Below are 24962 nucleotides of genomic sequence, written 5' to 3'. Positions count from 1 at the left end.
TAATAATAATAATAATAATAATAATAATAATAATTTTTTTTGATAATAACAATACTAATAATTGTAATCATATTAATAATAATGATAATATTTATAATAATACACATGTTAATAATAATAATAACTATAATAGTTATATAATGATACTAATACTAATGTTTATGAAAATAATAATAATTCGTGTTATTTTCATAGTGATAATAATAATAAACCTTTTCATCATAATGATAATAATATTAAAGTTTTAAAATTAATAATAATATCATAAGTAATACCCATAGTAATGATAATAGATATAATACTTATATTTATGGTAATAGTAATAATAACAATTATGATACTTATAATAATACTAATACTAAAAATAACAATAATAATCATAATAATGACAATCATAATAATAACAATAATAATTATGAGCATAACAATGTCACTTATAATAATAATCATATCATAATAATAATAATAAAAATAATAATAAGAAGAATAATAATAATTTAGATAACAACCTTTGAAGAAGAAAAAAACAAGTCCCAAATAAAATACGCTGCTGCTGGGACTCGAACCCACGACCTCCTGCACACCCCTACAACACCCTAACCATCCAGTCTAGCTCATTTTTCTGATTAATATCCAATACTAAATATATTTAACTGTATAGTTAACTTATTCTTCTTCATCATCTTCATAATCAAATCGACAGAAAGCTCGACAGTTTCTAGCAGCGAGTATTATTTTTGTGTTTTTGGACTTGTAAACGAAATAACATCAATATATATTGATTTCTAAGTTAATTAAAAAGCAAAAAAATATATATATATAAAAAAAAGAAAACAGCATCGCTGCTGTGCAGCTCACGGTTAAAAAAAAATATGATTTAGAGTTTGAAAATGTTTTAGCTAACAATCACAACATGAAATAAGTTGTAAAACTTTTCTAAAATCTTTCTCAATCCACAATTTCCCTTAAATCGTAACAGATATCACGAATTCAATTGAAGAACAATATTTGACTTTTTTTTAAATAATAGTTTGACTTGGAAATTCTTACTCGATAAATCAAATTGGACCCTGAGATTTTACATATAGTTTGAACACCAGATTCCTAACAATTTGGCGTTAATAGATTTTGAAATATGATACAAGATCGTAACTTGACCAAAAAGTTGAAGAACTGGGTGTCGTGGTCTGCTAAAAAGAAATTTTAATAATTTTAACTGATTTAATAGAATTTGATTGTGGTAATTGATATTGACACTGGAAGGAAAATTCGAATACGTAGAAATCTACCTGAATTGATTGAAATAGATGATAGAGAGATGTCGACCCTATATCACGGGTGAGAACAAAAAGGCAGGAGAATAAAGAAATCAGATAGAGAAGATAATGAATTAGATAATTAAATAATTTCGCGTGTAAACCTGTGTTTATATAAATATCAATATCTGTAACTATGTTTCTATATATAAAGCTGTATCTATTTATATGTATATGTATAAAATCGTATTTTTATATGTATATCTGATTTATGTGACATATTTAATTTAATATTAAAATTTCATAATTACTAATATATTACGATAATGCTATTATTATTTATAATACTAATAATAATGATAAAATTAATTATTAATAATAATAATATTAATAATACATATAATAAAAATTATTAATGATAATACTTATTAATTTTATTGTTAATAATTACATTAAATATAATGAATACAATGTTTACTAGTAATAATAGGAATACTATAACAATTTATATATATCAAACTTTATATGTTATATATTGAAAATTAATACTATTAAAATACTGATGTTAATATTAATAATAATAATAATGAAAGTACTACTAATTTTAATATAACACTTATATTTCTAACTTATAATTACACTTAATATATTAACATTATATATCATAATTATACAATATATATTATATGATAACATATGCTGAATATTTAATATTTAAACATTTTAATATAAATACTTTATATAATATGTGTTTGCATATGAAAAGATAATATATAAGTATTATATATATATTTTTAACTTTTATATATATTCTAATATATATATGTTAATAATTAATATAGAAATCATATATAACTATTCATAGCTTTATATTAGTAATAATTTTCTTATCTTGTATATTATTTTACATATTTACTTCTAATGTTTACATTATATTTTATAAATTCAAATTATTATATATATTTACAGTTATATTTATTTATTTATTTAAATACATATTCAGTTACATCCAATTGTTTGTGAATCGTCGGAAATAGTCAAGGTCAAATGCATTCATGAAAAAAAATAGTTCCAACATTTTGCGACTCGGTTTAATAGGCTTAGCTTATCGTATCGAAATCATATAAAGATTAAGATTAAATTTTGATCGGAAATTCCCGGGTCGTCACAAAAATGACGGTGTTACATGAAAACAGTACAAAGTGAGAAAATATCAGAGTTAAGCTCATAGTCAAACATGTCTTCAACCCGCCCGTATCACCCTTCTAACCAGCAGTACCTAAACCTGCAATGGGTGAAAATGTGGGGGACTTAGCACAACTGCTAAGTGAATGGATACTATCTAACAGACCAAGCATATGCAACTGAACATGCAAGGGGTTACAATTATGCTAACGTCCTGAACTAGCATACAACAACAACTGACAATATGAGGATCGGCAGCTTGTACGAGCACACGACTTAGATGATCAGGCTACAGTCTACCGATAGTCGGCTTTACTGAATCCACTGCATAACTGTCCAGACGCACCACATGCGTCCTTCTATGCTATACTGAACAATCAGTAACATCATGACCCTACCAGGCTAGCACGGTCGACCTTGTACAAACCCTACCTTGCCACCTCGGTGGGTTCCCAACCTTGCTGCCTCGGTTGGTGTCCAACTAACAGTATGCACATAAGATCACAGATAATCAGTCATGCAATCGTCCTAACTAGCATGACAGTATCTAACTACACATGGCAATCATACTGGATATAAATATAAGAGTAAAGAGTCTGAACAAGTAGCGTGTCAACTACTTAATACTCTATCCGAAGATAGACCCACTCACCGAATACCAGCAATTAACTCAGATAATCTATCACTGAGCGGCTTCCTTATCCTTATCACCTGAACATAAGGCAAATCAAATTAGTTTATGTCCATTAGCACAAAAAAGAACAGTACAGTAAATCAGTATCAAAAAGCACTGCTAAAAAGTCTATTTAACACTTATGCATTTTCAGAATTTACATCCTGATTATTATAAGTCACGCGAACAACATAACGGCTAGAAAACAGCTAAATTAAACGACAACTACTGTTCTGATCTACATCCGTGAAATGACCCACCCCTACCGCGATAAGCTGGGACGACATAAACCTTCACAAAACGCGATGGTTGACCTGATCAACCCAATTTCTAACATTTTAACCTTTTACAATTGACCACGGTTACAGTTAAACGTTCGAAAGATTAAATATGCACCTTGGAACATGTGCAAGGAAAAACGGGATGTTACAATCCGTACGGTTGCACATGCATCCGTACGGTTGCAAGTCCATCCGTATGGTTGCATCGTGCACCCGGTACGGTTGCACACTCACTGCCTGGTTGCATCAACACCATTGCATTCGTATGGTTGCACATGCACCCGTACGGTTGCACAGTGTACCCGTGCGATTGCAAGCTGCAACCGTACGGTTGTGTTCATCAAGCAGCAGCATCAGAAATGACGGATTTTCGAACCAAAATCATTCAATCTCATTTTCTGACATGTTTTTGACCCAAAATCCACACACAACATGTTAGGAAAACATTTAGGGATATAAACCCTCTATTTTTAAGCATCAACAACACCAATTTAGCTAATTTTGACTCAAAATCCATCTTTGACAAAACCTAACTTCAAACCACAAGAATCCATCAATTTAAAACTGAAATTCATGGATTTATACCTTGAAATGATCACGAAAACAGTAGTAACAAGCTTAACAACACAATTGATACTCCAAAAACGAGATTAAGAATTTAGGGTTTCAAGTAGAAGAGAAAATAGGTACGGGGTGTTTTAGAAGATTCAAGAAAATGTGAGAAAATGCTGGTGACATGCTTATATACTAGTGTTAAATACAATACCCCATCACACACGAGTATTTACCAGTTATCTAATATCTTACGTACTTAATTTGACTGCCCCAACGGAGTCCAAATTAAATAAACGGACCTGTTTTGTGACCCTTGTCAAAAAATGGTCTTAACCAAATAATAAAATAACACTAAACATGTAAATAAAATAAAGGCATAAATAACCACACAATTATGCCTAAGGGCAAAAAGGTCATCTTACATCTAGGTCCGATCTGAGGATGTTACACCGTCACATCAGTGTCACATCCGTCTTTGTCCATTTCCTCCTCATTTCATCCCCATTACATACCCATATCACACACCACTATCAACCATGACATACTTCATCCCTATCACATTGCCCCACCTTATTATTATTATTATTATTATTATTATTATTATTATTATTATTATTATTATTATTATTATTATTATTATTATTATTATTATTATTATTATTATTACTATTATTATTAATTTTATTTAATTTATAAACTATTAAATTGAACAAAAATCAAACATATAATTAAAATAGCATTACAATGAATTTAAAAAGTACACTAAATTTTAAACAATACATTAACTTAAACATAAATTAAAAACAATAAACTATGTGTCATCTTCGTCTTCGGTTTCGTCTTCTTCATCATGTTTGACTATGTTAGAAGGTCCCACTTGTGGAGCGTGTCTAACACGAAATTTTTCCAGAAGATTTCAAATGTGTTAGACGAGCTTTTGTAGTATTAGATGATGAATGGTTGAATATAGCAATTCTTTGTTAGTGCAAATGTGCCTTGCAACCCTTTCCTCGATTGATCTTCTTTGGTGACAAGTTCGGCCTATGATTCTCCTCAAGTCCACGCATTGCACGTCTGTTGTCTTCGGTGACATATTATGCAATATAACATAAGTGAACATAATTCTTCGGATTTTTTTTCCATATAGAATTGTCATCATGAGTTTTTGATTATTTGACAACGATCTTGAAGCACTTTGAATGTGCATTCGATATCGTTCCGAGAAGATTTCTTGATACTTTTTATATTTTGCTGCTTGCTGGTCGGGTGCTGTAACGACCCGTCAAAATCGCTATTGACGCGGCACGTTAATCATTGATTCCACAGTGAGGTTTTGACCTCTATATGATACGTTTTGATAAAATATTGCATTCATTAAAATAAGTGACTTTCTAAATATAGAAAGTTATTAACATGTGGGCGAGTGCTTAGGTATAAGCAAAACCCCGAAATACATAAGTCTTTAATTTACAGGTTGACATCACAGTCCAATTATTTATTACACAACGCAGTTTTATTTTGAATGCAATAAATTTTGTACAAAGCATGAGAGACTCCATGCAGGCAACAAGCACATCATAGCGGAAGCATTCTAAGGACCTGAGAATAAAACATGCTAAAAAGTCAACACGAATGTTGGTGAGTTATAGGTTTAATTGCTCGAGTCATAAACATATATAAAGATAGACCACAAGATTTCATCAAAAGTTTATCAATAGATTCTACGTAACAGAGCACCCTGGTAACTAAACTTAACGTTATAGTGATAATTACCCCATTCGTTTTAATACACGTAAACCAACGTGTCTTAAACTCAAATAACATACGTCCGTTAAAAGGCTAGCGCTCTAGCTCGGACGGGGATGTCAAGTCCTATGGATCCATATACAATTATTCGCGCCCACCAGTCCATATCCTATGTACTGGCAGCTACTAGTTACCAAAGTTAAGGGATTTTCGGTTTAACTCAGTGTAGAATTTAGTATGTACTTGTGTCTTATCGCGTTTAAAATAAATTGCATGTATTCTCAGCCCAAAAATATTTAAAGTATTTAAAAAGGGAGACTATAAACTCACTGTTCAATATTGAGACTCAATATTGTAGGCAAATTGCGTAGACGTAATGATGGTAGACGACTGTATGGTTGGCCTTGGATTCAAGAACATTACCCCAAACAATACCCAATACTTCCTTAGCTTAAAGCGGTTTGAAACCCGAATTAAAAACACCCTTGTATATACCTTATTATTATTAAACTTAAATTTAAAATTATAATTATAATATAAATATAAATATTGATTAAAGAAAAAAAATGTAATTAATAAGTCGAGTAAACTGGCCTTTTATAGGCATGTTTCCTGATTTTGGTCCCCATGCGATCGCATGGGTTTTCAGTGCTTTTTCCATGCGATCGTATGGCCGCCTGAACCCCTTTTGTTTGCTAGTTTGTCGACATCAAATAGTGTTTACTGTAGCCCATGCGATCGCATGGGTTTTCAGTGTTTTTGCCATACGATCGCATGGCCGTCTTTTCCGTTTTTGTTTGCTAGTTCGTCGACATCAAATAGTGTTTACTGTAGCAAATAGTGTTACTGTAGCAAATAGTGTTACTGTAGCAAATAGTGTTTACTGTAGCAAATAGTGTTTTACTGTAGCAAATCACTGTAGTAAAGTCGTTTTCACTGTAGCACTGTAGCAAAATACGGTTTCACTGTAGCAAATAGTGTTTTACTGTAGCAAAGTCATTTTTACTGTAGCAAATAGTGTTTTACTGTAGGAAAGTCGTTTTTACTTGTACATCTTATAATATATATATATATATATATATATATATATATATATATATATATATATATATATACATACATATATGTATATTTACATAATATTAAATCATATAGAGAATTGGTTTAAATTAGTCGAAATTTTTCGGGTCATCATAGTACCTCCCCGTTAAAGAAAATTTCGTCCCGAAATTTTGAGTAGTACCTGTTTCATGAGCGATATCAGTGAACAAATGTGGATACTTTTGCTTCATTTGATCTTCACGTTCCCAAGTAAACTCGGGTCCTCGTCTTGCGTTCCAACGAACTCTAACTATTGGTATTTTGCTTTGTTTTAATTGTTTGACCTCACGGTCCATGATTTCAACAGGTTCTTCGATAAAATAGAGTTTATCATCGATTCGTATTTCATCAAGAGGAATTATGACATCCTCTTCAGCTAAACATTTCTTTAAATTTGATACGTGAAATGTGTCATGAAGACTACTAAGTTCTTGTGGTAGCTTTAATCGATAAGCAACTGCTCCAATTCTTTCGGTGATTTCAAAAGGTCCTACATACCTAGGACTTAGCTTTCCTCGTTTACCGAATCGTACAACACCTTTCCAGGGTGACACTTTCAACATGACTTTGTCGCCTACTTGAAATTCTAGTGGTTTTCTTTTTACATCAGCATAACTCTTTTGGCGACTCATGGCCGTTTTCAATCGCTGTTGTATTTGAATGATCTTTTCGGTGGTTTCGTGAATAATTTCTGGTCCAGTAAGTTGTCTTTCTCCTACTTCACTCCAACAGATAGGAGATCTGCACTTTCTACCGTAAAGTGCTTCAAATGGCGCTGCGTTGATACTCGTATGATAGCTGTTATTGTATGAAAATTCTGCCAACGGTAAGTGTCGATCCCAATTGGTTCCAAAGTCAATCACGCATGCCCGTAACATGTCTTCCAATGTTTGTATTGTTCTTTCACTTTGACCATCTGTCTGTGGGTGATAAGCAGTGCTCATATCTAATCGAGTTCCCAATGCTTTTTGTAATGACTGCCAGAAACGTGATGTGAATCGGGTGTCGCGATCAGATATGATGGAGATAGGTACACCATGCCTGGAAACTACTTCCTTCAAATATAGGCGTGCTAATTTCTCCATACTGTCTATCTCCTTTATTGGTAGAAAGTGAGCTGATTTAGTTAGACGATCAACTATCACCCAAATAGTATCATGATTACTTGTAGTCCTTGGCAATTTCTTAATGAAATCCATGGTTATTCTTTCCCATTTCCACTGCGGAATTTCCGGTTGTTGCAGTAATCCTGACGGCTTTTGGTGCTCAGCTTTGACCTTTGCACACGTCAAACATTTGCTTACATAAGTAGCAATTTCTGTCTTCATATTAGGCCACCAATAAAACTTTTTGAGATCGTGGTACATTTTTCCGTTTCCTGGGTGAATTGAGTACCTCATTTTATGTGCTTCATCCAGTACTAGTTGCCTTAGGTTACCATGTTTTGGTACCCATATCCTACCAGCAAAATACAGGGTTCCATCGGCTTTTACTTCAAGTTGTTTTTCTAACCCTTTTCTCATTTTGCCTTTTTCGTTTTCTTCTTTTAAAGCTTCTAACTGTGCTGCTTGAATTTGCTTTGTGAGATCAGTACGAATTGTAATATTCAAAGCTCGGACCCTAAGAGGTTTTACTCTTTCTTTTCGACTTAAGGCATCAGCTACAACATTAGCCTTTCCGGGGTGGTAACGGATTTCACAATCGTAATCGTTTAACAACTCTACCCAGCGACGTTGCCTCATATTGAGTTGTGTTTGATCAAAAATATGCTGAAGACTCTTATGGTCAGTGTACACTGTACACTTGGTGCCATATAGATAGTGTCTCCATATTTTGAGTACAAAAACTACTGCTCCAAGTTCTAAATCATGCGTCGTATAGTTCTTTTCATGAATTTTTAGTTGTCGTGAGGCATATGCGATAACTTTTGTGCGTTGCATTAATACACATCCTAAACCTTGGCGCAAAGCGTCACAATAGATCACGAAATCATCATTTCCTTTTGGTAATGACAAAATGGGTGCAGACGTTAACTTCTTCTTTAATAACTGGAATGAGGATTCCTGTTCCGTGGACCAATCATACTTCTTTCCCTTTTGAGTCAATGCAGTTAAGGGTTTGGCGATTCTAGAGAAATCTTGAATGAATCTTCGGTAGTAACCAGCAAGACCTAAGAATTGGCGGATTTGCGTTGGAGTCTTCGGTGTTTCCCATTTACTAATGGCTTCGATCTTGGCAGGGTCAACTTTAATTCCATGTTTACTGACAACATGGCCCAAAAATTGTACTTCTTGTAACCAGAAATCACACTTCGAAAATTTTGCGTACAATTCTTCTTTCTTGAGTATCTCTAGTACCAGTCTTAAGTGTTGCTCATGTTCTTCCTTGTTCTTCGAGTAAATCAATATGTCGTTGATAAAAACAATGACAAATTTGTCTAAATACGGTCTACAGATGCGATTCATTAGATCCATGAATACTGCTGGAGCATTAGTCAATCCAAAAGGCATGACTAAAAATTCATAGTGACCGTAACGGGTTCTGAACGCGGTTTTAGGAACATCTTCTTCCTTCACTCTCAGCTGATGATATCCGGAGCGTAGATCAATCTTGGAATAAACACTTGATCCTTGCAATTGATCAAACAAATCATCAATCCTCGGTAATGGGTACCGATTCTTGATCGTTAATTTGTTTAATTCTCGGTAATCTATGCACATTCTCATAGATCCATCCTTCTTCTTGACGAACAGAATAGGAGCACCCCAAGGTGAAAAACTAGGACGAATAAATCCACGGTCCGATAATTCTTGCAACTGGTCTTGTAATTCTTGCATTTCTGAAGGTGCAAGTCTATATGGAGATCGGGCTACAGGTGCAGCTCCTGGTATGAGATCAATCTGGAATTCTACACATCTGTGTGGAGGTAGCCCCGGTAATTCTTCTGGAAATACTCCGGGATATTCTCTTACAACCGGCATGTCATTAATGCTATTTTCTTCAGTATCGATCTTCTTTACGTGTGCCAAAATAGCATAACAACCTTTTCTTACAAGTTTCTGGGCCTTCATACAGCTGATAAAGTTCAGCTTTGAGTTGCTCTTTTCCCCATAAATCATTAATGACGTTTCATCCTTACGAGGGATGCGGATTGCTTTCTCAGCGCAAACAACTTCCGCTCTTGTTTTGGACATCCAGTCCATGCCAACGATTACATCAAAACTTCCTAATTCTACGGGTATCAAATCGATTTTGAAGGTTTCACCAGCGAGATTCATTTCGCAACCATGGCAAATTTTATCGGCTTTTATCAGTTTACCATTAGCTAATTCAATAGTATATTTATCGTCTAGAGGTAATGATGCACATTTTAGTTTAAAACTAAAGTCTTTACACATATAACTTCTATCAGCACCCGTATCAAACATAATAGAAGCTAGTTGATTATTAACGGTAAACGTACCCGTGACAAGATTAGGATCCTCACGTGCTTTACTGGCACTAACATTAAATGCCCTCCCACGTGCGGGTTCTTTGTTCTTCTCCTTATCAGGGCATTGATTTATAAAGTGACCAGACTTCCCGCATCCATAACATTTCTTGACATCGGTCGATTTTGTCTTTACTTCAGAAACGGTGGTATAATAATCTTTCGCCACATGTCCTTTCTTGTTGCACTTATCACAGACCACTTGGCAATAACCTGCATGATGTGTGTAACATCTTTTGCAGAACGGATGGAGTCCCTTATAGTTTGGACTACCAGTTGCCCCATCTTGCTTACCTTTAAAAGTTTCTTGTTTCTTCAGTTGAGTACTTTTGCCCTTATAGTCTTCCCATTTCCTCTTTCCTTCAGTTGTCTTAACTTCGGTAATTGGTGCCTTAATCGAACTCTCTGTGATCTGGTCCATGAGTTGGTGTGCCATTGTCATTGCTTTCTGCATCGTATTTGGTTTGGACGATGTAACATTTCCTTTGATATTGATCGATAAACCGTCAATATACATTTCTATCTTTCGTTTCTCGTTTGGCACCAATTCGGGACACAACAAGGCTAGTTCCATGAAACGCTTTTCATAGTTATTGAGATTCGCGCCGATAACCTTCAGATTACGTAACTCGGATTCCATTTTTCTGATCTCGTTTCGAGGACAGTACTCCTCGATTAGCATCTTTTTCAGTTCTTCCCAAGAGATATCATATGCCGTATCTATTCCTTCTGCTTTAGCATAATTGTTCCACCAAGTAAGTGCACCATCTTGCAACGTGCACGAAGCATATTTTGACTTGTCTCCATTCGCACAATTACTGATTTTGAAAACGGACTCCATCTTTTCAAACCATCGGGTTAGACCAACTGGTCCCTCGGTTCCACTAAACGTCTGTGGTTTGCATCCTTGAAAAGTTTTGTATGAGCATCCGTTTCGTGAGTTTGTGTTTACGGCTGCTGCTTTGGCTGCTGCTTCGGCTGTTGCTTTTGCTGCCTCAGCTGCAGCAATTCTTTCATTCACACGTTTCTCGACTAGTTGCTCAAACTCAGCATCCGACATTTGAGACATGTTTCTTCAATAAACACAACAGATATAATTTAATCATATAGAATATTATAGGTAAAATGAGTTGTCAATAGTTAATCGTAGCATATTAATAATATGAACCGATTATTATAAAAGCCTTTTCTTCTTATTATCATTTTATAATTCTTTCTAGGGTATTACCTACCCGTTAAGTTCATACATAATAACTAGTACAAGGAATTAACTACTAAAATCCTAATAATATTCCACTATGAAAAATTATAGCGAGTTATTACATTATTATGTAATAATAATAATAAGAAGTAGTAATAATACAAATAATCATTCCATGAATTTATTATTAATAAACCAAAATAATACAATACCATACAATACCGATATTTTACATATGCATATTTTACATAACAAGATAGAGTAGCACACATAAGCAATAGAATAGCGCATGGAAGATTTATGGTTGCGAGGTCGTTTATTCAGAACTATCAGAAACTTCTTCCCATTTGGTTCTCTCTGCCAATTGTTTGTGTGCACATGGTCCGACAGACATTCTGGCAGTGTATTTTATTTTTGGTTGGGGTTTTGAGGTACCCGTTGCCTCAGTGGGTTTAATACAATAAGGGTGGTTACGGATCGAATGGTCCTGTTCCTTTTTAATAATTAAGGACTTTTTATTATTGTGGTTATTTTTATTATCTATAGCAAGTTGGAATTTCTCCTTAGTGATCTCTTTTATTTCATTAGCGAAATCCTCCTCCTTACTGATCTCGTCTGATGACGAACTGTCTGAGTCATGTGTAGGAGAATATGATGACGAACTGCGAGAATATGTACCGGTGGTCATGAACCGAAATCTGCCAGGTGTAATTGGCACAACCCGCCCGTCGGCGGTATATCTGGACCAATGTCCATATTTGTTTAGAAATGGACGATCCTCGTTTACTCCAGGGATCATGGGTCCATGCCAACGATACTGTGGCTCCGGAAAACTAAAGCTGGGTGGAGCTGGAACCTCCTCTGGGTTTACCGGAAGTTGAGATTCCCCGGCTAACACAATTTCTTCTTTAATAGGTATTGGAACGCCCTTTTCAGTTGTGGATAGAATAGATTCAGTGTCCGATTCCGAGTCATACAAAATGATAGGATTAGAAGAAGTCATCTATCACATAATTGAAACAACAATTACGTTAGCATATAAATATATCACATATAATGTTTTTGACCAAATGATAAGCAAAAATCAGTAAAAACAGATATGGTCATAGTCCAGACTCACTAATGCATCCTAATAATTACCAGTTAAACACACTAATGTAATTTCTGGTTCCCTATGACCTCAAGCTCTGATACCAACTGTAACGACCCGTCAAAATCGCTATTGACGCGGCACGTTAATCATTGATTCCACAGTGAGGTTTTGACCTCTATATGATACGTTTTGATAAAATATTGCATTCATTAAAATAAGTGACTTTCTAAATATAGAAAGTTATTAACATGTGGGCGAGTGCTTAGGTATAAGCAAAACTCCGAAATACATAAGTCTTTAATTTACAGGTTGACATCACAGTCCAATTATTTATTACACAACGCAGTTTTATTTTGAATGCAATAAACTTTGTGCAAAGCATGAGAGACTCCATGCAGGCAACAAGCACATCACAGCAGAAGCATTCTAAGGACATGAGAATAAAACATGCTAAAAAGTCAACACGAATGTTGGTGAGTTATAGGTTTAATTGCTCGAGTCATAAACATATATAAAGATAGACCACAAGATTTCATCAAAAGTTTATCAATAGATTCTACGTAACAGAGCACCCTGGTAACTAAACTTAACGCTATAGTGATAATTACCCCATTCGTTTTAATACACGCAAACCAACGTGTCTTAAACTCAAATAACATACGTCCGTTAAAAGGCTAGCGCTCTAGCTCGGACGGGGATGTCAAGCCCTATGGATCCATATACAATTATTCGCGCCCACCAGTCCATATCCTATGTACTGGCAGCTACTAGTTACCAAAGCTAAGGGATTTTCGGTTTAACTCAGTGTAGAATTTAGTACGTACTTGTGTCTTATCGCGTTTAAAATAAATTGCATGTATTCTCAGCCCAAAAATATTTAAAGTATTTAAAAAGGGAGACTATAAACTCACTGTTCAATATTGAGACTCAATATTGTAGGCAAATTGCGTAGACGTAATGATGGTAGACGACTGTATGGTTGGCCTTGGATTCAAGAACAATACCCCGAACAATACCCAATACTTCCTTAGCTTAAAGCGGTTTGAAACCCGAATTAAAAACACCCTTGTATATACCTTATTATTATTAAACTTAAATTTAAAATTATAATTATAATATAAATATTGATTAAAGAAAAAAATGTAATTAATACGTCGAGTAAACTGGCCTTTTATAGGCATGTTTCCTGATTTTGGTCCCCATGCGATCGCATGGGTTTTCAGTGCTTTTGCTATGCGATCGCATGGCCGCCTGAACCCCTTTTGTTTGCTAGTTTGTCGACATCAAATACTGTTTACTGTAGCCCATGCGATCGCATGAGTTTTCAGTGTTTTTGCCATGCGATCGCATGGCCGTCTTTTCCGTTTTTGTTTGCTAGTTCGTCGACATCAAATAGTGTTACTGTAGCAAATAGTGTTTACTGTAGCAAATCACTGTAGTAAAGTCGTTTTCACTGTAGCAAAATACGGCTTCACTGTAGCAAATAGTGTTTTACTGTAGCAAAGTCATTTTTACTGTAGCAAATAGTGTTTTACTGTAGGAAAGTCGTTTTTACTTGTACATCTTATAATATATATATATATATATATATATATATATATATATATATATATATACATACATACATACATATATGTATATTTACATAATATTAAATCATATAGAGAATTGGTTTAAATTAGTCGAAATTTTTCGGGTCATCATCGGTGGACTTTTGAATGATTTAACTAACGTCGTACAATCCGAATATATCCCATCGGTTATCTAGTAACCTTTATGTTAGTGCATAATTGTAATCCCTAGTTCTAATTATTGTTAAGTTTACATTCAGTCATGTATTAATGATTTCTATTATATTTGTCAGTATTGAACTTGTATGTGTGTGCGCGTTAACATTTTATTTCAATAGTTAAACTGCCCACACAACCAACCAACTAAGTCCACACAGTTGATCGACAGTCACAGACAGTCGACCGACAGTGTCTGGTGTTGAGTCCCCAAAATAATTAAGGATTTAATTATGGCAAAACAGTAACTATGTACACTAAAATGTTATGTGCAGCCAGCATAGCTTTATTTATGTATAGACAACATTTGTTGTTGTGTCGAGTGTTCTCGTATATTGCCTGGTCTACCAGCACAAGGTAGACAGTATTCTTCATTTAGTACAGGATGAGTGCCCAACAAATCATGAAGATCAAGTGAACTGGTAAAGAAGAACCAGCCGAGCTGGTAGCCGCATACAACACTTAGAAAGCTATGCTCTATTACAAGCATAATAGTTTCCCGAGTGGTCTACATCAAGTGTACTATTCAACAGAAGTCGAAAACAAAGTTGAACAGAAAAGGACACGTGTCGGCGGCTGACAAGTGACCTTACAAGTCCACGTGAGAATGCAGAAGTTTAACGCATGTGCAGACATATGTAATACTTTGTCAACGCTTAGGGAACCCGACATTCTATTTGTTTATTCAAATAGTGGTGCCAAACCGAATTAGAGTATTCCTTCAAACAGCTACCAAAGAAGAAAGAAGAGAGCACACTCTCTGATACAGTTGTCCCCACAAGTACAGACATCCTATGTACCAATGGACAATGGATCAATTACATGGATAAAAGGACTACTATAAATAGAAGTATTCACTATTGTAATAAGTAGTGGTGTGAGTTTATTTAAATAGAGTCCAAACGTGTAATAGCTTAAGATATCCTCTCTAGCAATAACTTAGGTGTAATCTGTAATCAACCAACTGTTTATTTTGCCTTAGAACAGTTGTGATTCTTTGTGATTTATATCAATAAAGAACAACCGTTGAAAATTACCCATGACTCTTATTTGAATTGTGTGTTTGAATACTAATCTGCTATATTACTCAAGTTAATTAAAAGAATTGTATTCACCCCCCCCCCCACCCCCCCCCCCCCCCGCCCCACCCCGCCTCTACAATAATCCTGTTGTTAATCAAGGGATCAACATCTGTTGACAATATATATATACGGGTTTTAGCCCTTCACTGTGAGGTTACACATTCTATCAATCCTAAGTCGTATTCTCTTGTTCCAGTTGTTCCCACAACCCAATACCCACCGAATAACACCTATAAGAGTCGATCTAATCTAGATTATAGCCTAGGTGATTCATTCTACCCCGGAACAACCTGTTATTCGATTGAAACTTGTTTTAGTGTTTTCCGCCATTAATTCGAGTCACAAACGATTCTAAGATCCTCAATAATTTGTCTACACTTTATTGAAGTTACACCCACTAACCGAAAAATTACACTGTATTAACTCGTTAAATAATACCCGATTGATTAAGCACGTTGATGTCGTTGTGTAAACCAGCGGGTCTAACGTAACCGTGTCAAATCCATAAATCATACGAGATCACTGTTTCTAACATGATTGTTGGCTATCTATGATCGTCTCTTGTATAATGGCCTATGTATTTATATGGACAATTTCAATGCCCAATGCATACAATCTAAACTATCTAACATTCTTGAGAAACCATATATTTTTGTATGGTTGACTATTAAAAGTTCTACGTCGTGTAGAGTCGATTTTTTCAAATACTCAAATGAAAACAAGTGAATCTTTTACAAAAATTATTCATAGTAAAACAAGTGAAACACACTCAAATGAAAACAAGTTAAACTTCAATGTGAAAATCAATGTGGTAACTTATTGGATATGTTTGATCAAAGTAATTAAGAGTTGAAGTTTATGGTAGAGCCGTTAACTTATAATTGACTTAGAGCTTAGAGCCTATTTTTAAAGGAGAAAGTTAAAGCCTATAAATTTTTATAAGTATATTCTACAAAATAGTTTGAAGTTAGAAACTTATAACTGTTGATTGCTAAAAAAAAGACAATAAAATATATTATGAGATATGATGAGTAATTATAATAAGAGTAATTATGTAATTCCTGGAATAAGCTATCCATGTGTTTCTACCCAATAAATATGAAACCTTTCTAAGGGTAGTTTTGGTAAACACAATATATCTTAATATCTCTCTATGAGTGGCTTATCTAGTTGTGAGGAGAGCACCGTACCTCACATTGTTTTGTAACAAACAAAACATTTTGCAGGCCAAAGTTTCAATCCTTTTTTATACCCAAAACAAATCTCAAAATCTTAAATCTTCACATATTATACCCTGCACAATGTCTCGTTCTCTTTGCTGTTCTTCCTTCACTCCCACCACCAAACCAAGTATATTCCTCTCCCTCTTGTATAATGTATTTTTGTATGTTGTATATATTGTATATTGTATTGTAGATGTAGATATGTGTATGTGTATGGATATTGATATGAATATGGATATGGCTCTATGTGATTTATGTACAAGATAGGTAATGTTTATATGTGGGTATAAAGTGAATATTGTGACAAAAGTCCCAATAAACACTGTTTAAGGTACTTTGAAGCCTAAAATTACTTTGCTTTAATTTAATCCATATATCGTGTTGTTTCGATTGAAGTGATAATAATAATATACACATCCAAAACACCACCTTAGCTATATATGTAATTTTGGGTTCTTACATGTGTATAAGTATGTGCTTTGTAGAAACACTTACTTCATGATGTTTCGTCCTTCGGTAAACTGTCTTTTTAAAATTATATCATATCCGATACCAAAGAATAAACGAAGTACGTAGCTTATGTATGTGTATGATTGTTTTATGAATTGTGTATCAAATGAATTCTGGTAGTAAGTTTGCCTTTCTAAATAAAAATGATTTAGGGTAATCATTTAGTTAATTATATGTAGATTTTCGCATTTTACGACCTCTTTTGGGTTCTAACTATTTGAAGTTAATGTTACAGGGCTCATTGGTGGAAACTCAAACGCCCCGAAAGTGATTTATATCAACAATTTGACTAATCAGAAGTCAAAAACTGAAAGATTTCAGTCTTTGGAAGTCAAGGTCAGACCTTAATTCTCATATCCACATTGAATAAGTTGAGTAATTAGTGTGTAATAAGTTAAGGTTTGTGTACTAAGATGCAAAAACAAATAAATCCTTAACTTACTATGTAAATTAAGTAGTTATTTTGTTAACGATATCTTGAAGCTTTTGCAGATGTTAAACCATTACAATTATGTTCTTTAATAATATCAATAGAAGAAGTTAGAAATGTACCTTAGTTTCATGTTTCTGGTTTCACACTATCACGTCCATTTTGCAGGCTACCAATGATACAAAAAGCAGCACAAAAGTGAATAGCATTGTTTGTGAAAGTTGTGATGGAAATGGTAAGCTAATATGAACAAGTTGCTCAATGAATTTTATTGTAGCACATGAGTTTGTACCCAACATTTGACATTATAAAAAGTCAACATCAAACTTCAAATTTCAAGGTCATGTGCCTCTAGTTTATGATTTGATGTCTTTTCACATAGTGTTTGTTTTGAACTCCAAAACATGTAAAATCTTAAAAGTTTAGTCTATGGTTCAGTCTGGTAACAACCTTCTCCACTACCTTTAGAAAGTTGAAATAAACCGTGACTGTAAAAAGTAATTCCTCTGACTCATCTTTAGTGAAATAAAGAGTGATATTTACATTTTTGGTCTCTTGTGAAATATTAGGTGCTATACAATGTACACAATGCAAAGGAAACGGAGTAAATTTAGAAGATCACTTCGATGGACGGTTCAAAGCTGGCGCGTTGTGTTGGCTCTGCAGGTTTACTATTCTCATATTTATAACAAAGTATTCGGAAGAAAAGATTTTTTTTTAAAGTTTTTATAACCAAACTGAAATTAAAAGATTCTTTAAGCATTTAGTGACCAAACAGAACACAATGACCATAATACTGTAAAAATTGATCTTTAGTACTTTTGCTATTTTCCCAAATCTTGCTATTTTCCCACTAAGATGGGGCCTTTTGGGTCAAATGGTCAATTTTAATTAATATTTGTGTAAGAAACATATAAATATAAGTAGTGATGTTTTTTGATTAACTGTAGTCTACATAATTTGCAGAGGTAAAAAGGAGATTCTTTGTGGTAATTGCAATGGAGCTGGATTTTGTGGTGGGTTCATGAGCACTGCTGACCAATAGGTTAATCTTGCTCGTTACGCAAGTTTTGTTTGTTTTGTATGTTGTTGATCTGTAAACAGTAAACAGCAACCGCATGACACCAACTGGTTATGGTGGTTTCAGCGAAACATTGAGTCTCAGTTTATTTAAATTCTTCTAGTTTTGTAATTTATTTTGAAGCTTGTCAAACTGCACCTGATTAATGCTTTTATTGTTTAATCGATGATTGTTTAGTTACGTGTTTGGAAACTTACTGCCACTTGATATTAAACAAATCTGGCGTGACAGTTACCAGATGAACAAAGTGGAACATAAGTATAGCATGCAATGTCTCAACAATAATCCTCACTTAAACTTGTATGCACTTTAATGTATTTTACCCAAGTCCCAAGACTATTTTGCGAAAATATTAACCAAATTTTTAACGATTAACCTATACCTGGAAAACGGGTCAGGTTGGGTACGGGTCAAAATGGTTTAGGGTTGAAATTGTCATGGGTCAAATGGGACAATTTTTTAAATGGGTCCAATTGGGTCAGACTGGGTTGATTTAGGTAACGGGACGAACCAGGTCACGGGTCAAATGGGTCCAATCGGGTCATATGCTTTTACATTCATTATATTATTTTAGTTATTATTATTATTATATTTGAAATTTGAAATATTAATGTACATAATAAATGATATAATCATGAATGTTGTCATAAATATTTGGCGATGAAACTTGTTATGCTCGACCCGTTTAATCCATTCACAAGACCCAATAGACCTATCTCTATTATTGAGCTTTGAGTATAGATACCCATTAGACTTGTTCCTTTATTTATTGTGTAGGACTTAATAGGTTGGAGGGAAACCCTTTGGAACTTTTTTTAAGTTTTAATTTATATTGCTAGGCCTAATTTTTCCCAAGACTCAATTGACTCAAAAGCTTGACCCAATTGACCCGCATTTGAGAGTATCGGTCTCAATTGCCAGGTATAGATTAGCCTAATAAAGTGGTTGTTTTTATGTCACTTATCAGCAATGAAACTTTAAAATATACTCCGTAAAAATTAAAATTTACATGATCATATAGGTATCCAAGAATCACCATTATATTAAATTAAACAAGTAAAGATGGAAAGACTAAATAGCGGAGTAGCATATATCAAATTTATTATATTATGGTACTATACTATATATGCATAAAAATTGATCTTGTGTTTCTCCAACATCCACAACACACCAATTAACAAATATAATACAACTGATGGTGATAAATGATTGTTCATGGTTGTGCAATCTAGATAAACCAATCAAAACACTCCAGATGGCATAACATCCTATCTATCTAAACAACTCCAATCTTCTTAAATCATTTAGTCTGTTTTTGCTACTTTTTGGTGCCAGATCACTAGAGCAGTATGGCAGCCACACTTGCATGTCTTCAAATCCCAACAGTTTCTTCAAAATCATCACATTCTTCAGATTCAAATTCACAATCACAGTTGTTAATACCATCCATAAATCTCACTAAACTTCCTATTAATCTTAACCACTTGAAGCCTCTATCAGCAGTTGCATTACCATTCTTTTTAAACCCACAGGCAAGTCTGTTAAGCCACATTAGTATCAAATTAATCCTTATTCTTGCTAAAAATAAAATAAAATGAATCCTTATTTTTTGTTACCACCAATCAAGTAATCAACTCGTTCATTCTTTGTCAAATTCATTAATGATATAATACATAATTTGACAATATGGAGCATATGAAAAGTGTAATTTTTGTTAAAAACAAGAGTAAAGGTCCAATTCTTGAAACATATAAAATTAACAATTTTTTGTTGACAAATACAGGATTACAGTTCAATTTCTGATATTTGAGAACTTGAATAGTTATCTATATTTTTTTAGAATTTTCTAATGACGACCCTTAGAGTTGTCGTTAACACACATAAAGGTGTTGTACAATTCAGTAACTGTCACCTAAAAGTAATAAGTTAACATATAACCACTATGCACAACACCTTTATGAGCGTTAACGACAGAAAGGCTGTCGTTAGAATTTTGTTAAAAAAAAATTTGGAACTTTCACTTATTTAATGACAAAAAATGATTTTTTTTTTCACTACTTTTGATGAGAGAAATTTGATCATGCATCTTCTATTACTTCTTTGTTAAATTTATGCACCATTTTGTATGTTTGTGTTATTAATGTTAGTTTGAAATTTAATTAAATTAAACAGGATGCATTTGCAGCAGGGGGTGAATATGGAATATTGGAAGGGAGATCATTGGCTTTGATTCATCCAATAGTAATGGGTGGTTTGTTTGCATACACATTATATGCTGGTTATTTAGGGTGGCAATGGAGAAGGGTAAGAACAATACAAGATGAAATTAATGATTTAAAAAAACAAGAGAAACCGGTTGCAGTCACCCCTGAAGGAACTCCAATTGAATCTCCTCCACCTTCCCCAATTCAATCCAAGATTCAACAACTATCTGAGGTTTGTTTGGCTTTGTACAATCTTATTCGACTATCTCAGTTATAACTTATAAGTGAGTTTGTTCTTGTAAGTTTTGAAAATAAATGTATGAGAAACTTCAGTTTATCTTCAAAAATAAGGGACTTGGGTTTGGGTAGACCTCAGAGTGTACCATTTCTTATATTAGATCTTGCTCTTTTTTTTTTTTTTTTGAATTAGCTTGGAAACCCCCTATGAACGAGCAAATTGGCTCCCCATAGAGGGTAAACCTCGGGTAATCAAGCTCCCCAGGTGCGAGACCTGGTACCGGGTGAAATGGTACACTGTGGTTTACCCCCATATTACTCACGGTGGACCGGTGGTCTCTGTAATTTTTGCTGACGTAGTTGGTCACCATAGTTTACACAAGTTAGGTGGGTGGTTCCTATCACTAACGGTCGTTAAAGTACTTTGTTAAAATTAAGTTGTCGTGTCTATCGGCTTATATTGCTTTCTATTAAGTATATCTTAAACATATATCATTGCTCTGCTCGTGTGGATGTATAAGGCCACCTTTTATAACAAAACTTATAAATTCGTAGCTGCAAAATACTTGCATTTTGCAACAAATCGCCCATACTTTTAGTATTATGCTACAAATCCTAACGGGATACTTACAATTTTTTAGAACAATCATAGTAACTCACTAACACAGTCTCAATTATAATTGACTTGTTTTCATTTTCTTTTACTGACTGTAGCAATGTATTATAGTGTTAAATAAAAATGTTGTAGTTTGTTTTTACTCATACATTAATTTATACTTATACCTACTCTTATGGTTTATATCTAAACAGGAGAGAAAGGTGTTGATCAAGGGACAATATAAGGAAAAACACTTCAATGCAGGTTCAATATTGCTTGCATTTGGTGTGTTTGAGTCCGTTGGTGGTGGAGTTAACACTTATCTCAGGACAGGAAAACTATTTCCGGGGCCCCATCTATTCGCCGGTGCAGGTAACTAATATTGTACCTATTACTAAAATTTTAATTTTATATATATATATATATATATATATATATAAGCATTAGTATTTGATTATCATTATCTGATAAATGAACATGGAGTAAAGTGTGTAAGTTGCATGTTTTAAAATATATAAGTGATAAATGACTAGTGAATACTTAACTTTTGGAACAGCGATAACGGTGTTATGGGCTGCAGCTGCTGCATTAGTACCTCCTATGCAGAAAGGAAATGAAACGGCAAGAAACCTTCATATAGCGTTGAACGTGTTAAATGTTCTTCTTTTCGTATGGCAGATTCCGACAGGGTGGGATATTGTTCTTAAGGTGTTTGAGTTCACCAAATGGCCATAAATGAAAATGTTGGAGTTATAGAAACCAATTTTAACTTCTTACTTACTGGTTACTATAATAATTATAATCTTGTGTACCATTCTTTTGTATATCCTATACTGTTTTTAAGGTGCTTAAATTCACAATATCGTACTAAATGAAATGGTTCCATTGGTTAGGGTTTTTGTGATTGTTGGAACCTGGATACGGTTCGACGAGAATCCAACGTATAGTCGAAACAGAGAACTTTTACTTAACTGAAGCATTCGAAGCACATAATGAAAAGTTGTGCATAGAGCTCAACTAGTTGAGAGGAAACCTGTAACCTTTGACAAAAAGAAAAGCACTTCCAAAATAAAAGTTACATATAATAAGTTAACATATATATGTTATTAGTACAATTAAAACCCATGAGAATTACTGTATTGATACCGTATTTTTTTTTTTTTTTTTTTTTGAACGGCATGTTAGTTTTTCATCGCACAACTCATAGAGCTTCGTCTCAATTCATACTTAGCCGCGCATACCAAACTATAACACATAAATCTCTAACGGACGCTAGGCTCACAATTGAACTTGGGCCAACTAACTTAAATCTTAGTCTAATACTCTCTCTAGTTCTAGTGACCAAAAATACTATCGAAGTTTTTGGACCACTCACTAGATTATTATGACACCTTCCCGTAACTCACTCGTATAGAGTTATATGTAAGAATTATAGACTGTGGAGCATATCTTTTCTCTACAATACTTATCACAAGAGTCTTCTCTAACTCTTTCAAGTATGTAATGGGAAGATCACATGATGTTCCACTCTCCCAGCTAAGGGTGTAAATGAGTCGAGCTACTCATGAGCTACTCGAGTTCAACTAATTAAAAGCTCGATTCGAGTTGAGCTTAAATGAGCTTGAGCCACGCTTGAACATATTTTCGAGCTCTTTTAGTAATCGATCTTGAACTTCTTATATCGAGCTCGAACAAGCTCGCTAGCCTAAACAAGTCTTTCATTTATATTTAATTATTATTATTATTATTATTATTATTATTATTATTATTATTATTATTATTATAATAAACTTAAAAGTTTTAAAACTTACAAAAAATTAGTGGGAAGCCTAGATGCAATCTGGGCCCCCACACCTTTAGCAATAGCAAAACCTATCCTAGTAAAAATATGAGCAGCAGCACCGGCACCAATATCTTGAGCCATCGAACTCTTCTGAACCCGCGTTAGCAAAGAAACAGCCTCCATTTCTAATTCCCCAAGGGAAGAAAATGAGAAAGGAATGAAACCATAACCAATCGCCTGACAGCTAGATCCGTACTTGACCCGCTTCCGACGAGCCGCATCAACCACAGCAAGTCCAGGGACAAAGTCAGAAAGCCCAGACCGTGTCAAAGGAGAAGACCCTGTCAAGTCAACACAAACATCGCGACCACAATCCCAGGAATAAAGTAACACATCTGCAGGTCTGAGGGCTCTGTCGTTCTCTCCAGACAACCCAATGTCAACCTCCTTCCTCGCTGAAATCCCAGATCGATAACAAACATCAACAAGTGAATCCCGAACAACATTATGTCGATGCTTAATACCCACCACACCAGCACAAGACACCGCGTGATCCCCAAAAATATCCCCAGTAAAAACCCTTGAACAGGCAGAGCATGCCGTCGAGATAGAGAACAATGGAACACCCAACCGGTAGCACAACACACATCGGTAAGTCTTTGCATTCATCGTCTGACCCAACCCCAAAATAGGGACTGCCCTTAGCCAATCAGAGGTGTGATCACCCTGCTGTGATTTCCATAAGGCCGATTGTCGGGGGGATAACGAAAAAGAGGATTCTGCAGAAGCGGTAACCTTTGTGAAATAAACATCTGCCAATTTCTTCATGAGTATTAGGGCAGCGACCTCACTCGGATTACCTAAAATATCAAACCCAACCATTTTATTAAACAGACCCAATGCATCTTCAAAAGCACGACCAAGACCAACAATACCCGCATGACGTAGGAGCTTGGTCTGCAACCCAGCAGACTGTAATCGAAAAGCCAGAAAAGCATAATGACGAACATCTCCCGCAGAAAAAACACCAAGCCCTCCAAATGCAAATGGCAAGGTGGCAACCCGCCACTGCCAATCACCAAACCCAGGCCCTGAAGCAGTAACAATACGCTCCAAGGAAGATCGAAGGGCTCCATCGAAAGCGCGTTGAGCCGCCTCAAATATACTAGGAGGACAAGTACGCAAGGTAAAGTAGAGTTTAGAAACTCCCGTACATGCCCTAAGCAACAACAACTCACACTGAGGATCATCAAGCTTAGCAACCTTATCCATAAGCGCAATGGACTTGGTCACCCTTTGCATCACCAGTTCACTACAAAAACCAGGATCGGAACTTGCGGGGGCCTCAAGCAACTTAACACCATTTAAAGGTCGAGCAATATTAGGAGGAAAGACACCTACTTGCCTGCTGCGAGGGTCCTCCGTAGGCCAGAAAATTTCAGTTTT

General features: G+C 34.6%; 2 protein-coding genes across 2 annotated transcripts; both read left to right on the top strand.

Annotated features, from left to right (window-relative positions):
- Window positions 1–16624: 16624 nt before the first annotated feature.
- LOC139898393 (protein BUNDLE SHEATH DEFECTIVE 2, chloroplastic-like) lies at window positions 16625–18874 on the top strand. The gene is made up of 5 exons (XM_071881121.1): window positions 16625–16800; window positions 17419–17519; window positions 17782–17848; window positions 18183–18279; window positions 18580–18874. Exons 1-5 carry the CDS (start codon window positions 16752–16754, stop codon window positions 18656–18658), a joined length of 393 nt encoding a protein of 130 aa, XP_071737222.1. The 5' UTR covers window positions 16625–16751; the 3' UTR covers window positions 18659–18874.
- A 1031-nt stretch (window positions 18875–19905) lies between these two features.
- Window positions 19906–22630, top strand: LOC139898392 (uncharacterized). Its single transcript, XM_071881120.1, has 4 exons — window positions 19906–20226; window positions 20867–21130; window positions 21946–22105; window positions 22290–22630. The coding sequence occupies exons 1-4, from the start codon at window positions 20044–20046 to the stop codon at window positions 22466–22468; spliced, it is 786 nt and encodes a 261-aa protein (XP_071737221.1). The 5' UTR covers window positions 19906–20043; the 3' UTR covers window positions 22469–22630.
- The last annotated feature ends 2332 nt before the right edge of the window (window positions 22631–24962 follow it).

The sequence above is a fragment of the Rutidosis leptorrhynchoides genome, chromosome 3, assembly GCF_046630445.1.
Source record: "Rutidosis leptorrhynchoides isolate AG116_Rl617_1_P2 chromosome 3, CSIRO_AGI_Rlap_v1, whole genome shotgun sequence".
In the NCBI taxonomy this organism is placed as follows: Eukaryota; Viridiplantae; Streptophyta; class Magnoliopsida; order Asterales; family Asteraceae; genus Rutidosis; species Rutidosis leptorrhynchoides.
Note: the sequence above shows the minus strand (reverse complement) of the source record. Positions and strands in the feature narration are given on the sequence as shown.